This window comes from Cylas formicarius, unplaced genomic scaffold (assembly GCF_029955315.1).
Source record: "Cylas formicarius isolate icCylForm1 unplaced genomic scaffold, icCylForm1.1 PGA_scaffold_5__7_contigs__length_24384050, whole genome shotgun sequence".
Classification (NCBI taxonomy): Eukaryota; Metazoa; Arthropoda; class Insecta; order Coleoptera; family Brentidae; genus Cylas; species Cylas formicarius.
This window is the reverse complement of record NW_026844341.1, coordinates 23062795-23078401: the sequence shown is the minus strand read 5'-3', so window position 1 is coordinate 23078401 and position 15607 is coordinate 23062795. Positions and strand designations below refer to the sequence as shown.

The following is a 15607-nucleotide window of genomic DNA, read 5'->3' as shown; positions in this document are numbered from 1 at the left end:
AGTCGGCCTTTCAAAATAAATATATTTTCGACGTCTACCTATATACAAAATCTTAACGTCACTAGAATAAATAAAGGATACGTTTTCGGTTTCGAAATAATGCTCTGTTATCACCTGGATTATAGCACAATAAAAAAGATATCCGTTTCTTGGAACATTGCGGGCGCAACTACCGACGATAATAATGACAGAGAAGCGACTCAAAATTTTTGGCAATGGCAAATTAGAAGATGATAACAAACCATATTCTCTGGCCACGAGAACGTTGAATGTTTGTTAACCCTGATATCTCTTGACGGTCGAAGTCTGTCACCTCGATGTCATCACGTAAGCCTAGGATTCGCTGACGTTGTCCATTCATTGTAGTAAGATATTTGTCGGCCATAGAGTACAAACTATGTTCATTTTTTAATAAAAAAAATATATTTTTAAAAACGGTGTTGTCCTATCGAATAAGTTAACTGGCGCAGTCGGTAGGATTTCCGACACGTTCAGAAACACTCAGTCCCCCGACGCCATCACTTTCCGGGATACTGCTTAACTAACTAGTACCTTCAGAGCTATTTTATTAATATCGTCTTGAAACAGTTTCTGAACTTTTTAAAAAAGCTTCCGAAAAGATATAATGGTTAAAAGTGTTTACAATTTCATTTAAGTCGGAGAAAAAAAATGGTTTAACTTACTACGGGAACAACGTTGCCCATATTTTTCTATAAAATCTTGCGTCTCGGATGGCGATTATTTATCTTATTTTTTACATTGTGGTCGTATCGAAGTTAACTAGTGTAATAAAAGAATTCGTCTGCGCCGCTGCCCCCCGTCGTACAAAAAGGGCTTTATCTTATTTCAATAAGTACGATACTGAGAAAAAAAAGTTAAATAGAAAAAGTGTTCAACCCTAAGTATATATTTTATTTATAGTATTTTTATGTATACAGGGTATTCTGTTGTGTCAGGACAGTAACCAAATTTATCTTTTTTAATTATTCGCTTCATTTTGAGTATTTTTAGTTAGTACATAGCATACAAAATTACGAGTAGTTTTAGAGAAAAACGAACTTTTCAATTTTTTTTGTTTCGGAAAAATGTGTTTTTGTACGCTTACAAACTCAAAATTGACTATTTTTATGGCCAACGAGCATCAAACAATTTCTTTTTTCTTATTTGAAAGAACCCGGTATTTAGCACTTGTATTGGGTGTGGGTGTATTTTATTTTAAATCTAACGATCACCTATATAATATCCTATTGTATCTAAGTTTTTTTTTAGTAATTGATTAATTAAATTCAATATAAAATCAACAAGTAATGCAGGTAATTAGAACTTATTACTAATTCCAAAACTTATTCTAACCACGGTAGTCCATGAAAAAAAAAACAACTAATAAAATTGTTGCTTGGACATTTTCAACAATGTATTTCTATTTTTTTTCAGCACTACTTAGTTTAAATCAACGCTTTACATTTTCGATTGGGTCCGCCAGCGAGGAGCCTTGACTTGACGCATCTGGACTTTTTTTCAAAATGAATAAGAACTAAAAGTTCAGATTTTCACGAAATTATATATTTTTACATGACATTTGACCAATAAAAATTTCGTACGCCACGTAATGACAAAAAATACTCAAAATCAAGCCAGTGATTAGAAAATTTAAATATATTCATAGAAATCCGTTACAAAAATACAACGAGGCCAGATACAAAACTTTGCTTTGGCTATTGGCCGTTTAAAAGGGTTGTATAGCTCAAGGCATATTCTAACTCGAAATCTTAAAACAGCTTTATGCTCTTGATCTCTCCTTGTTTAATCACTGTGATGAAGATTCAAGGAAGCGGGTTGGATGAATATGAAGACGCAGCTCCTGATCCATCGCCGTTGTCTTTATTTCAAAATAATTAAGACAAAAAATCCCGAATACCTCTCCGAAAAAATAACTTTCAGAACAGACGTGAATAACTTCATCTAAGATTTAAAGGGGTCATAATTCCTCGTCACCGATCTGGTATATTTGAGAGATCCTTCAGTTACGACTTGTTAAAATTACCTGAATAATTATATATTATTATTATGGTTACTGCCCTGGCACCAAATAAAAATTCTATAAATATATACTTAGGGTCAAACACTTTTTGTATTTAACTTTTTTTCTTCAGTGTAGTACTTATTGAGATACCTGTACAGGATAGACGAAATTGGACACTAAATATCGCGTTTTGCCCTGGAAATTTCTTTGAAAACATTTGTAAAACGGCGCGTCCCCCTTAGAACGCGGAGTTTCCTCTAAAAAGAGTTCGATAAAGTCGAACGACTAAGGTTTGAGTACGCTAACCTAGTCCTCCAACTTAGAAATAAAACTAGGTCGTCTTTTGGTTAAACGACCTGCCGAGCAGGGGAAGTACAACCTCCCGTAGTGTCTGTACCGCGTTCACTTGACGAAACTTTTACCGTTCTTATTCCACTTTGACCCAGTTGGTTCTGCAGCCCGAGCTGCTGTTGCCGTACACCGTTTGCAACTCGACCCCAATCTGCCTCAGCAACCGGTTCGATTGCTTGACGAGCTGCTTGAATTTGACGATTTGCACCTTTTTCTTCTTGACGCCTGGCTTGTGAATCAGGAACGCGTTGTCCAACACGTTAAAATTGTAATCCATCAGGCACAGCGTGTACGCCTGTACCATTTTGTTGCCCTGTCCTTCCCACGTCAGCCGCTCGTCCCACAATGGTTCCTTCTGGGTGCACACGTAAAACGGTTCCCACACGATGTACCTGCCGGTTCGTTTGCCCGTGGTGAACACGCCCAGCCCTCTGGTCTCCTTTGCTCTGACCCATCGTTCGCCGTTGACCACCTGAAATGTGGTCGTCGACGTCCTCGCCCAACGACAACGAACCCGGCCCGACATACGTACCCTGTGGCACACCGCGCAAACCGTCTGATGGAACAGGATGGCGGTTTTTTTCTTGAGCATCGCCTGCAGCTGCGTCTTGTTCTCCGGCACCGTCTGGTTTTCCAGCACCTCGAAAATCGGCAGGACGAACACGTTCTTCTGATCTTCCGCGAGGAGCTGCGGGTGACCGCGGGCAAACTCCAAGAACAACGGGATGAAGTCGCGGGTCGGGTAGAGCTCGATGTCGGACGGGAAAATGAAGTACGTGGTGGCTGCGAGTTTTGCGACGTTTCTGGCCACGTTTATGGGGTACAGCAGCGAGTTCTGAACCTTGAACATGTCCTCGTCGTTCTTGGTGAGCCACGGCGGGGGGCTCGAGCAGTTGATCGCGTCGGCGTAAGCGGTGAGCAGGGAGGTGCCGTTGTGTCGCTGGAAATTGGAGAGTTTTCTTTTTGAAACACATAGTTAGCGAAATATATATTCAATGTTAGTGTTTTAACAAATAGAGTCGAAACTCTATATACCGAAATTGAAGGGACTGCTTTTATAGGCACTTGAAAAATAACAACACGTAATATTTCATTATTTTATATACATATTTTAACATCTACTTAGAATCATTTTATATAAATATTTAAGAACTACACTTGTGGCTTATGTTTTCACCATTTCTTCGAGAGGGGCATCTTCCCCATGATACATAAAACATTTCTCTGGCAGCTTAACTGAATGATTGAAAGGTGGTTGATGGTGGTCCCAGATCAACTTCTTCATCTTCTTCTTCCTCTTGGTGCTCTTCCTCGCCGTTTCTTGCTTGTTGTAATATGGCTTCCTCTGTCAAGTCTGCTGTTGTAGGCAAATCCTGATCTATCTATAAGTCCTCCATGACGATAGCTGTGTTGAATCCCCTTTAATTCTGCATCCCATTTCGTATCTTCTCTTCAAAAATTTGCGATGTCATCCATGCAGACTTGTTTGCCTTGTAAGTGACCGGCGAATGCTTGATGTTCTTAAAACATCGTGGGTTAGTTGATTTTGCAATCACGACTAACTTTCTTTTTTCTCTCCCACTCATATCGGCAGCTACTAACACTGTTATACGTTCTTTAGAAAGTTTTCCACCCACACACTTTTTGCTTTGAAATTTAAGAGTTTCAACTGGGGTCATTTTGTAAAAAATACCAGTTTGTCGTCAGCAGGGTACGTTTCTGATAGTTTTGGCCACGTCTTCTCCAGCCAATCGTTAGTGACGTTTCTGTCGACATCACGGGCTTCGTCACTCACGACCTAACAGTACAGAAACAGAGTTTTACGTTATACAGAGATTCGCTAAAGGGAGTTTTCACTGCATCTCTAAGCAGTTCTACTGTAAAATATCCTAGTCTCCGCGTCATGTTCCTTTAGTATAATTTTGGTGCGGAGGATATTTCGAGTATTGTGATTTTTAATGCAAAAATTAAGTATTGGCGTAAAATCATTAATCCCGTCGTCGTCTTTTTGATATTTGACCCGTTTATTTTGAAAGTGACTTAAGTCCATTATCATCTTTTATCAAGTTGTCACTTGTGACGTTTATAATTTATGCCGAACTTTCAAAAAAATAAATCGGTATTGAAATATACTTAGTACATTTGAGAAAAATAGTCAAAATCCTAATTTTGGAAGTGACCTAATTCAACTTTTTATTGACGATGTCAAAAAGTGCGGCCCAAAATGTCGAAAGCAGTGATGAAGGTAATTTAAATTACGTTAATATTTAATTTTTCTTCAACAAAGGCAGAGGCAGTAATCGAGAACAGAGAACAGAGAAGTGGTACTTGCATTCAGAAAATTCGTAAAATTAAATGGAATTCAGCGAAAAGATACGATACACAATCGAGAAAAATTATTCCTGCCAAAGTTTTTCAAAATGAAGATTGCCAATGCCGAAAAGACTGCTTGAAAATTTTAAATGAAACAGAAAGAAAATATATTTTGCTATACGAAACGACGGGACGCGGTGTTGTAAAAAGAAGACGTCAGAGAAACGGAAAAGGTTCATGTAGAAATGGGAGTTTTACGTATTAGTTAAATTCTGAAACAGGCAAAGTTGCTGCTTGTAAAAAATTCTTTTTAGATACTTTTCAAATAAGGACGATTGAAACGTGTATTAAGATCTAAAAACGCTGGCAACGATTTACGTGGGCGTTTGCCTGGATCGTCGAGAAAAATATGTGATGAAGCAAATCTGATTGTTCAAAACCAAAAAATCAAAAAGTCAGGTGGATGCGACAAATTTATCCGGGACTCTCAGGCATGGCAAAATAATATTTTTCACCTCAAGATTCCGCAACCAAAGACGGGCCAAAGGACGAACACCAAAAGATCACGCAAACGTGGCCGTTCGGCTATTTGGACTGACCCCCGAGGAGGAGGACGAGTTGTAAGAAGAAATATTTGCAACAAGGGTAAAGCAACAACTAGTGGCAAGGGCAAGCAGAAGCAAACAGCTCTGATGAAAATGACACTGAAACATTTTGTCTGATTCTGGAGAACCTTACCTTAAAAGTTCAGATTTTCACGAAATTCTATATTTTGACGTGACAATTGTTTCGACAACACCGTGTCTTTGTCAAATGTAAAATTTACAAATAAGCTGCTACTATATATAGCGAAAAATGAGCATAAAACCTTAATTAATGTTGTTGCGAGAATTTAAGTTCAATAAAGGAGAGGTATTTGAATCTAATTGATCGTTAAGCATTACATTTGAATGTCTCATTTTGTTAATCTGCATGGCTTCCAATAAATTTAATTTTCTACTTTTTGTGGCTGTATGTAATATATCAAAATTTTCGTCAAATATGTGTTTTTCTGTGTTAATAATTAGAATCTGTGTTAAGAATTAGAATCTACACTATTGTTTTTAAACGGTCTTTTGTGTTCGTTAATGCGTTTCTTGAAGGATCTACCTGTTTGTCCATTATAAATTTAAAGCTGTAGACACCTGATTTTTGGGATTTTGGACATTTCGTTTTATTTTTTTTAAATATTTTCTTATCGTGTTGTTAGTTTTGTTCACCCAAACTCACGCACACCCAGTTGATTTTGCTATCAGAATCAGAAGAAATAATATATATCGTTATTTTGTACCAGAACAGCAGTTTCGTCGCTTACCGATTTTGGGACATATTTGGTGTCGAAGAACACGTGGAATGTGACGTATTCCTTAATTAAAGCAGTTTCGCAGTTCCTGAGGTAGGAAATCGAGTCGAGTGTGGTAAAGTAATCGTCCCCGGGCGCATAAAGCGCCACGCTTATGGGCCCGCGCCACCTGTCCACCAGGGGAACGACGTTGTCCAAAAATCTGGAACAACATATATTAAGTGCAACGGATCTGTTTTATTACATTACAAAAAGTGTTTTTATGATTCGATTGTGTTCGACTCTCGACTTGCGGCAAAAATTTTGGTTTCTTAATTTCGCAATAAAAAGATTAACGGCGTTGAGTATTCATTGTGCTAGTAGACCGAATGACATTGGAAAATGATTAGATAACGAATGTAATGTTTTGGTAATCCGTAATGAAGCTCACTAGGACTGACGTATACATATAATCTCAGCTCGGGGAGTGACGTTCTGCTGGCAAAGACTACTTGAGGCTTTTTAAGCAAACAGTTTACAAAAAAATGCAATGATCACCAAACATTCTGCATATAAGTCGACTTATACGAACCATTGTTCGAAGCCACCAAGCAAATAGTACTTTTTTCAAGTCTTAATTTAAATGCAGTCATAAAAAGGTATTAAATAGCATTGTTCGAAATCTCAAACGCATCGTAAAAAAGGGAGACTACTCTTTGACGTCACGTGGAATTAAAATATTCCTACACTCTCAACAACATGATTCATGCATATCAACGCATTTAGGTGGTATAATTAATGACTCGTTTGGGCAATAATCGTTACAAGATATTTTTATCTTTTACGGCCCTGTTACAGGAAATGTTATTACCGTCAATCAAGATCGTTCTGTGGCTCACCTGGTGGCCCTATCATTTTTCCATTAGATCGTGTTGTTATCGAATCGTTTTCATCCGCTACTCGCTGCGAAGCAAATAATGACCGATTAAGGCAAGATAAGGTCTCTGCCGTTTGAAGTGGGCTAATCCCACTTTTACTAGTCCATTACGATTTGATCATCATTATTAATAAAATATCTGGCGACGGTTTGTCCACGTGGTTTTATGGCTGAATTTATTACGAAAAAGCTTAGACCATAGTTGAAGGTAAATCTAATTATCTCTCTTTCTCTGGATGTCAAAAGCATAACTTTAACGATGGAGGGGTGCGGTGACAGCACATAATTAACTCTGGCCCAAATGACAATCCCACCTGCACGTGGTACACTCTGTTAGAAACTGAGGAGGCTCTGTCGACAGAATGATCGCCAGTATAAGTAATTCCCCTCTCGATAGCCAACAGCTTCGGGTGGAGGAGCTGTCAAGGGATACGACCATCTCTGGTCCTTGAGCTGAGAAATCGGCTCAAAAGGCGGATGAACCAATACCATTAAAGATAATACTGATTTTCCTTCGTACAAATCATCATGGCTGAAAACTATAAACAAACGCCCCTCGGTCCCCGGGAGATCTTAAATGATCAGAGGGTGCGAAGAATCCCCTGGTCGGCTATGAAAAAAATATGAGAAGAGCAAGAGATAAGCAGTGACACAAGATGTCTGAGATGTGAACAACAACCAACAGCTAATAACACTATTTATTACTCAGGAAGCAATGACAGCCAACATAGATATGAAGTCAACCATATCAGCTTCAAACGAATCATTGCAAACTAAACATAATCCTACAGCTCCTGCATCAGACAAATCTGATGAAGAAATTGATGAATATTACAAAGAACGTAATAATATCATAGAATCCATTAAATCAAGGGATATAACACTAGTATTAGGAGATTTTAACGCCAAAATTGGCTAAGATTTGACAAACTTGTGGGAGAATATGGACTTGGAGGGAGAAACGAAAGAGGGGAGCGACTGTTACAATTTTACCCAGAGATTGAATTTATAATATCGAGTACGTTCTTTAAACTTCCAAACCGTCGTCTGTACGCCTGGAAATCTCCACAACAAACAAAATATAGTTAGAAATCAAATTAATTATGTCTTGGTAAACCACAGATACAAAAATGGTATCAAATCGATAAAGACCTACCCAGCGGCAGACGTGTCATCAGATCATAATCCTTTAGTAGCCAGATTATTGATAAAATGAAAAACAAAGACTAATGCCAACAATAGATTAGAAGACGTCTCCGACCGGAAAGACCGTGAAACAAGTCAAAAACTGCAACATAAAATCAATGATGAGATTAAAAATGGGAAGATAAAAAAAAACATTAGTTGAACCCAGCAAGAAAATTTTAACAAAAAAGAAAGCAGAGAAAAAGCAAGGAGAAAAGAAAAGCAAAATAGGTATTCAACAAACATAAAGGCGAAGCCCTACAGAAAAGTAAAAGAAATTGCAGGATTACATAATAAGAGAAAACCGACAATACTAATTTCATGGCAGTGCGGAGGCATGGACTCTGAAGAAATGGACCGATAGAGTAAGGAACAAGGAAATCACGAGAAGAATGAGAAAAGGGAAAGAAGTTAATATTATTAGGACATACTGCAAGGGAAACTTCATGGAGGAAGGAGTATAGGAAAACGTCCCTCGTGGATGAGAAATCTAAGTGACTGGTTTGGATGTAATACAAATCAGCTATTAGTAGAAGTAGAAGTAGAAGAAGAAGTCTGTTGGAGCTTCCGATAAACCTTAAATTATGTCGACTTAAAAATAATATTTGGAAGGCCGGTTGTGGTTTCTACTTTGCCACTCCGCCTACTAATCCCTGGTTTCATAAGTTAGCACTGAACAGGAAAGAAGTCACTATCTTGTTATCCTGATTTGTTATCTGATATATTAAGGTTTGATCCAAGGCAGCGAATATGCAGAAAAACAAACGTCATTTTCGACTGTTTTTCTATTAACGTAATCGCGTCTACAGTGATCAACGTAAATTGCTTACCCAGTCGTATAATAGGTTTGATAAGCGCGCGGAACTTAAATGCTTTGCCCCTTATCGTTAACTTCGCAATTGCGGTTAATATTAGAGACACTTAAATTTTCTATGAATGTATTAACATATTAGCATTTAAAGGTTTTATGGGAAAAAATTTATCTATGGAACGTGAAATAATAAAAACGAACAAACGATAGTAGCAAATCCTAAAGCAAAGTTTTCGTAAACGTCTCGAGGAAGAAAAATTCGTCGCTCTATCGGAGTCTCAAATCTACTCTAACCATAACCGCGATTTTACCTTTAATTTCTAATAGATAGATAGATTCATTTATTGACTATGTTTCGTACAAAAGGAACGTACAATTTCAGGTTCAACGAGTTGCTCTCAGACTTCCTCAGTCTAAACCTAGGCCGTCTAAGGAGATCTCCCGAACGAGTTGGATAGGCATGGCATTCGGAATTAGCGCTAAAGTTTCCCTTCGTTCTTTGTATCTCTAATAACTGGTAGTAGATATAGATGCAAGGAAGGGGCATCACTTTAAATTTTTTAAAATAAGGTTGGCAATGGTCCCTATATCCTATATTAGCAACGACTCGATTGTCCTTTTCTGCATTCTAAAAATCTCCACAGCAGCTGGGGAATCACCCCACAGTACTGTGCCATAGCATAAGTGCGAATGCAACAAAGCAAAATAGACCATAAGCAGAGTCCTTGCTCCATCAGGCCCCTCCGTCGTCGAAGAACAAATATGTTGGTGGACAATCTATTTTTCAAGTCTGAGATATGTTGTTTCCAATTTAGACTATCATCGATCCTAATGCCAAGCAACTTGACGGACTGTCCACTATTTAACAAGCAATTGGAGGAAAACACAATACTCTGGGTCTAGTCTAAATTTAATTTAAGATAATTATTTTCGAACTAGACATTAGCCCTGTCCTCCTAACGGACCACTCCTCGATACTCTTAGCAGATGTAGTGAAGGATGTATCGTCGGCAAACATCACGCACTGATTGGGGGCCATGAAATGATAAAGGTCATGTATATATATTGTAAATAGTAGCGGGCCCAGGACGGAACCCTGGGGCACGCCGCTTACTACTGATTCAAGTGACGAACGGTCATCCTGGTATTCTACAAACTGCTGTCGGCCCTGCAAGTAGGACGCTATAAGATCTAAGGGCAGACCTCGTATACCATATCTATATAGCTTTTTAATGAGAAGCTGGTGAGAAACACAGTCAAAGGCCCGGGGGAGATCACACAAGGTCAAACCAACTAATTCACCCCCCATCGAGGCCCTCAACTATCCCACTCACAGCTTTAGACGCTGCTTGGATCGTCGAACACCCTCCCCTAAATCCAAACTGACCAGCACAGAGACATTCGATCTTATTAATATAAGAAGTTAGCTGATCTTTTAGTAAGATCTCAAAAATTTTTCCGAACAAAGGCACGATTGAAATCGGCCTGTAGTTGTTAGCATCATTTATATCACCCGCCTTACACCTGTGTCAATACATTTGATAAATAAAGTGGTCCCTTCACCAAGACACTATTGATATCATAAGCATCGTTAGAATAAGATTTTTTTAATCTTAGTATGGCTGGGTACGTATCCTCACAAGTTATCGGATGCAAAAAAATCCTAGTAGTAGTAGTAGTTTCCTCCAGTGGAGAATCCCTTCAACACATGCACTCTGTACATTGTGATTCACCGTTAAGATCTTTATAATATTACTCGAGATAGAACTAAAATAACTATTAAGATCGTTTGCTGATAAATCAGACTCTTTATCACATCTCGCAAGACAATTTCTTTCATAGTTAACGATTTGTTTTTATTGGTTGATTTTTCGATAAGGCCATTAAAGGCAGCTTTTTTGGTTTGTCGAATTTTTTGTTTATATTCCCTATTCAGTGATTTATACACTTCTGTATATAGAGGGTTCTGTGAGACTTTACTGAGAGTTTTAACAGCTGACACTCTGTTTCTAAGAGCTTCAAGATCTTTATCAAACCAGTTGGCCGGTGATTTTTTATGAGGAACGTTTTTAACAGAAAAATTTTGTTTGATCAAGTCTTGAACTTTGTCCAATATAAATGAAGACATAAAGTTGACATCGTTAGAACCAAGGCAAATATTCCAATCCACAGCCTCCAACGACTTCCTAATATTCACAATACCTGATTTGGCAATAGTTCTAATTTTTTTAGTTCTGATTCTATTCGCCCTACCTATGCTAAGTTTAATAAACTGGCCTCTGTGGTTTGACATGCCAGGGTCAAGAACTCCCACCTCATAAACGTCTTCATTCAGGTTTGTTATTATATTATCGATGCAAGTAGCAATATTTTTAGCGGAATTCTAAAGCTACCAAACAAATAAAATATCAATATTTTAGAAAAAGCAAATACATTTACAATTATAGAAAAAATATGCTGGACTATATAAAATGAGAGATGAGATGCTAGAAAAACCTATTAGAAAATTTATAATGTGATATCTATTTTTTTAAGGCACCGGCCTGAAAAATTTGTATTGTGTGAAATTTTTTGAACAAATCCTCACAAGAACCTAAAAATGTGTTACAAATTTTGCCAAGTACTCTAGTAAAAATAAATACACTTTTTTTTAAACATTTTACATTATGGCGAAGATTTTGACTGTTGAATTTGTGTTCCACCGGGTGTTGTACTCTTGCCTCTATACACTATATTAATATAACAAAAAAGTTTTGCTAAATTAGTACAACCAAATGTGAAATGTAAACACGAGCATGTGTCAAATGAGCGAGTTCTCAGAAAAGCTTTTACAAAAAAATACAAGAGAAAAATACATCTCGATCGAAGTCAATACTTGCAGGCGTACTCGTGGTTTGAGGAATGATTGATTTTGATTTTCACTTTTTCGTCAGATATGGGCATGGGACATATATTTTTTTAAAACCACTCAAAACGTTTCTGTAACCGTGTTTGTTGGAATAAATTAATATGTTAATAGTTTTTTTCATACAAAATCAAGTTGGTTTCGACACGAGGGGACACAGCAAAATTGCCCTTTAACTTCTAATTTCGAAATACAAGGCGTTGCAACAGAAAGAAGTCGCAAGGGGTCAGGTCTGGAGACCTGGGGGGCCAATATATAGGACCTCGTGCATTGTGAGCAGGTGCACCGTCATGTATAGCCCAATAATTTATCCTCTGTGGATGCCTACCCATACCTTAAAACTGAACCTTCCCTGATTCGCTTGTTCCACCATAATATTGGGATTTTGCTGTTTTCAGTAATAGCAGTTATACCGAGTGTCACTAGAAATCGTTGCCTCATCCACCCAAATAACTTTCCTGGCAAAATTCCAGGGTTCCTCTCCATAGGAAGTATTTGGGTTAATTTCTATTTCTCCCAGGACCATTAGTTCTTCGAACTCTCTATCTCTGACTAGGCTTCTATACGTCCTAGGCCGCGGTTTTGTGAAGGATCGGTATTCTTGTAGATGACGTTTTAACCTCAAAAATATTTTTGAGCTAGGTTGCCTTCTTTCCGCATATCGCTAGAAATATCGATTTAACGACCTCCGTCGATTTTCGTTACTTTTAATTAAACATTTTATCATGTTGTACTTTTCAAAGTTTTCAAACTTTTTTTGAAAGCTTGACGAAGACGCCACTTTTGTCACTTGTGTATCATGGCAATTGATTTTATCTGATCATGGCTACCTAGATACATACCGTAAACGTTAGATGCCAGAAAAAAACAATAAAATTGGCAATTATCAAAAATTGCAGATATCTTTTTAACTACGTAATAAAAATAGGTGTATGGCACATCGTTTGACAGGAAATCTTATTAGAAAACTAATTTTTTAGAAAAAATTGGGGTATTCCGTTTAAAAAAAAATGTAATTTTGTGTTATATCTGGTGACAAACTCGGTGAAACAAGTAGATTTGCTCTTAAAAAATCTTCATAAAATGTTTTTATTAAAAATCTCTATCTTTACAAATAAAAAAGTGATAAAGGGTCTTTAGAAACGCACATTTGTAAGAATCACCCTGTAGCTCACGAACGCTTAGACATACACGTAACATACATATTAGTTTTGGGCTCAAAGTCATAAATTTGATACTGATACTGACGGTTTACTTTCTTTCATATTTTTTGTTATGTGCAACACGCGAAACCCGAAGACTCACCTGAAATCGCCAGGGGCGGACAGGGTGATACTCTCGAGGCACCCGAAGCTCTTCTCTGCCTTGACGAGATTATAAATGACGTAAAACTCGCCCCGCTGCTCCACGTGCGTCCTAGACGGTCCAGTTTCGCACTTTAGGAACCCTAAAGGGTCTTTGGAACCCCCGTCGTCGACCGTGCGATTTTCGACAGTTGCGTTAGAGTCGATCACGTATTCGACGTACGTGGTGGTGTCGGGACTCGTGAGCAACACCACCATCACGGTGAACGCGCAACCCAGGGCGAACGGATAGAAGCCGTCGCGTAACCTCCGTGAACACATATTCGACACGAACGACGCAGGAAAAAGACGTGTCGCGCATTTTCTTTTTTTTTTTTTATTCGCTTCAAGATAAAGTCGTAGCCGCAAATCCCGTTATCAATAAAAACCCGAAATTATCTCGGAAACGGTTTTTGGTCGTTTACGATTTGGCCGTGAAAAACAATGTGCTGTTCGTGCCAGGTAGATTGCGAACCACAGAGGAAATTAATACAACCGAAACTAGCACTAGCTGCCTCCCACCGGGGAGACAAGTTAGCAAATTTTCCTGGATTTTACTTTTAAGTAAGCGATGCACCTCAATAGAAATGTATCGTTGAAAATTAGTACTAGTATTAGTATTAGTAGAGTTAGGTGATAAACCACATTTACAGAGGACGCTAAGATTCTTCCACGAGGTGTCACGGATCCATTGGAATTTTTTCACAAATCCCAGACTCAACTTAAATGATAAATCAGATTGGCAGTCGAGAGTTTATTCCCCAAAAAACTAATAAAAACATCTTTATAAAAAAACAACCCTGGTTTACACCTAGACTACACAAAAATAACAATCAATTACAGTACTTTCGTAGAGTCTACAAAAAAGGAGCATTGGGCACAAAATATCAGTAACTTCCTTATTAGCGTGGCTGGGAATGTAGGTACATCAAGTTATAGAAAAATTATGGTAAATAAAATTAGTTTCCAGCTAAGTTATCAACAAAATGTAAAACAAAGCATGTGAACTGACCAAAACTGAACTAACCAAAACTATTCAAAACAGGATGCCCGAAGGGCCGGTTCTGGGCCCGGCCCTGTTCTTATTGTACACCATGTACCAAATAAAACGATCAACTATACGATGTGCAAACCCATAGCAGATACGAAAAAAGTTTCCTGGATTCTCCTGAAGATTTGACATTAACTTTGGCAGAAATTGAGGTTATGAGTTTTTTTTTCATATTTTGATTGCTCCATATAAAATTGTGTTGTTACGCTACTAATCCAGGCATTGCAACCAAAATTTAACCACATACTAAGGAGATGATGCACTACTCAATCAGTTTGACAGATGTGTTTCAGCTTATACAGATTGTTCCAAATAGATGGTGCCGTTATGGCGAATTCAATTAACAAAATCTCAAGATTTTCAAATGGAACCCACTATTTTTTATTCGGCTATCAATTCTAGGACAAAAAATAAGGTAAAATTTATCTTATGTTTAAATTTTACTTATTTTTTGAGATATTGGAGGTTTAATATAACATCCGTATAAATTCTTGTTGAATTTAAAGTTGCCGATATTAGAGCTATTATCTTGATTCGGGTTTAAAGGCCGTCGTCAGTTGGAATTACTTCCTAACGTTTCGCTAGCACGAGTGGCGAGCTTCTTCAGAGGTCCTTCCATCTCCGATGTTGTACGTAGACTCATTCACTACGCCCTCTCTATAGTTCGCTCTCTGCTGTACCTGCACACAACCAACAAATGAAAATAAGCACGACTATCATACAAGAATAAATTATATCAGACTTGAACACTGTAGATACACCAAAATTATTATACACCTGCATTTTATAATAAATTGTCCTCATTAAATTAGAGTAAATCCAAAATATTTAATTTCCTAATTAAAATTCTATACCGGTTTTCCCAGTTCTCTCTCTAATAGCAAAGTGTTGGGGTTATTTTAACAATTTCGGAAATAAATGTAACATTTACTACTTTTATACAATATTAAATATAATATATATAACATAATAAAAATTAGATTTTCTTGTTGGGTTGTTTTGGGTTCCCGTTTTTTTTTTCTCGAAAATGATTTATCTGAACGGAAAAATTCATCTTGTTTATAAAACTAATTATTTCCTTCACATTTTAGCAGGCTGTGCCTATCACAAAGCATTTTGGCAAGGGACGAGTGCGGTGAAGGGTGTTGCCTACGTATGAACGGTTGTTATGGCAACTATGTAATGTGGGAGAAAATAATTCGGGATAGGAGCAACGAATCATTGACATAAGAGATTAAAATTGTCGTAGCCGTTAGCAAATAGTAGTTTTTTGCCCGACAAAAAACAGTTGAGTGGTAGTTTTCCGACTGCGGTTGGAACAACAATGAAAGTGAATATTCGGTAAAACGAATAAAACCACATTTATA

General features: G+C 37.6%; 1 protein-coding gene across 1 annotated transcript; it reads right to left on the bottom strand.

The window, feature by feature from the left end:
• Nucleotides 1-7: 7 nt before the first annotated feature.
• Nucleotides 8-13475, bottom strand: LOC132702063 (beta-1,4-glucuronyltransferase 1-like). Its single transcript, XM_060670474.1, has 4 exons — nt 13152-13475; nt 6042-6231; nt 2907-3314; nt 8-2846 (listed from the first exon to the last, which is right to left on the bottom strand). The coding sequence occupies exons 1-4, from the start codon at nt 13469-13471 to the stop codon at nt 2451-2453; spliced, it is 1314 nt and encodes a 437-aa protein (XP_060526457.1). The 5' UTR covers nt 13472-13475; the 3' UTR covers nt 8-2450.
• Between the last annotated feature and the right edge of the window lie 2132 nt (nt 13476-15607).

Excerpts from the sequence above, each read along its gene's own strand:
- LOC132702063 (XM_060670474.1), bottom strand. The coding sequence starts at position 13,471 with ATGTGTTCACGGAGGTTACGCGACGGCTTCTATCCGTTCGCCCTGGGT. Across the intron at positions 6,232-13,151 it reads TCCGCCCCTGGCGATTTCAG|ATTTTTGGACAACGTCGTTC; the intron begins GTGAGTCTTCGG and ends ATGTTGTTCCAG. Across the intron at positions 3,315-6,041 it reads CCAAATATGTCCCAAAATCG|CGACACAACGGCACCTCCCT; the intron begins GTAAGCGACGAA and ends TCCAATTTCCAG.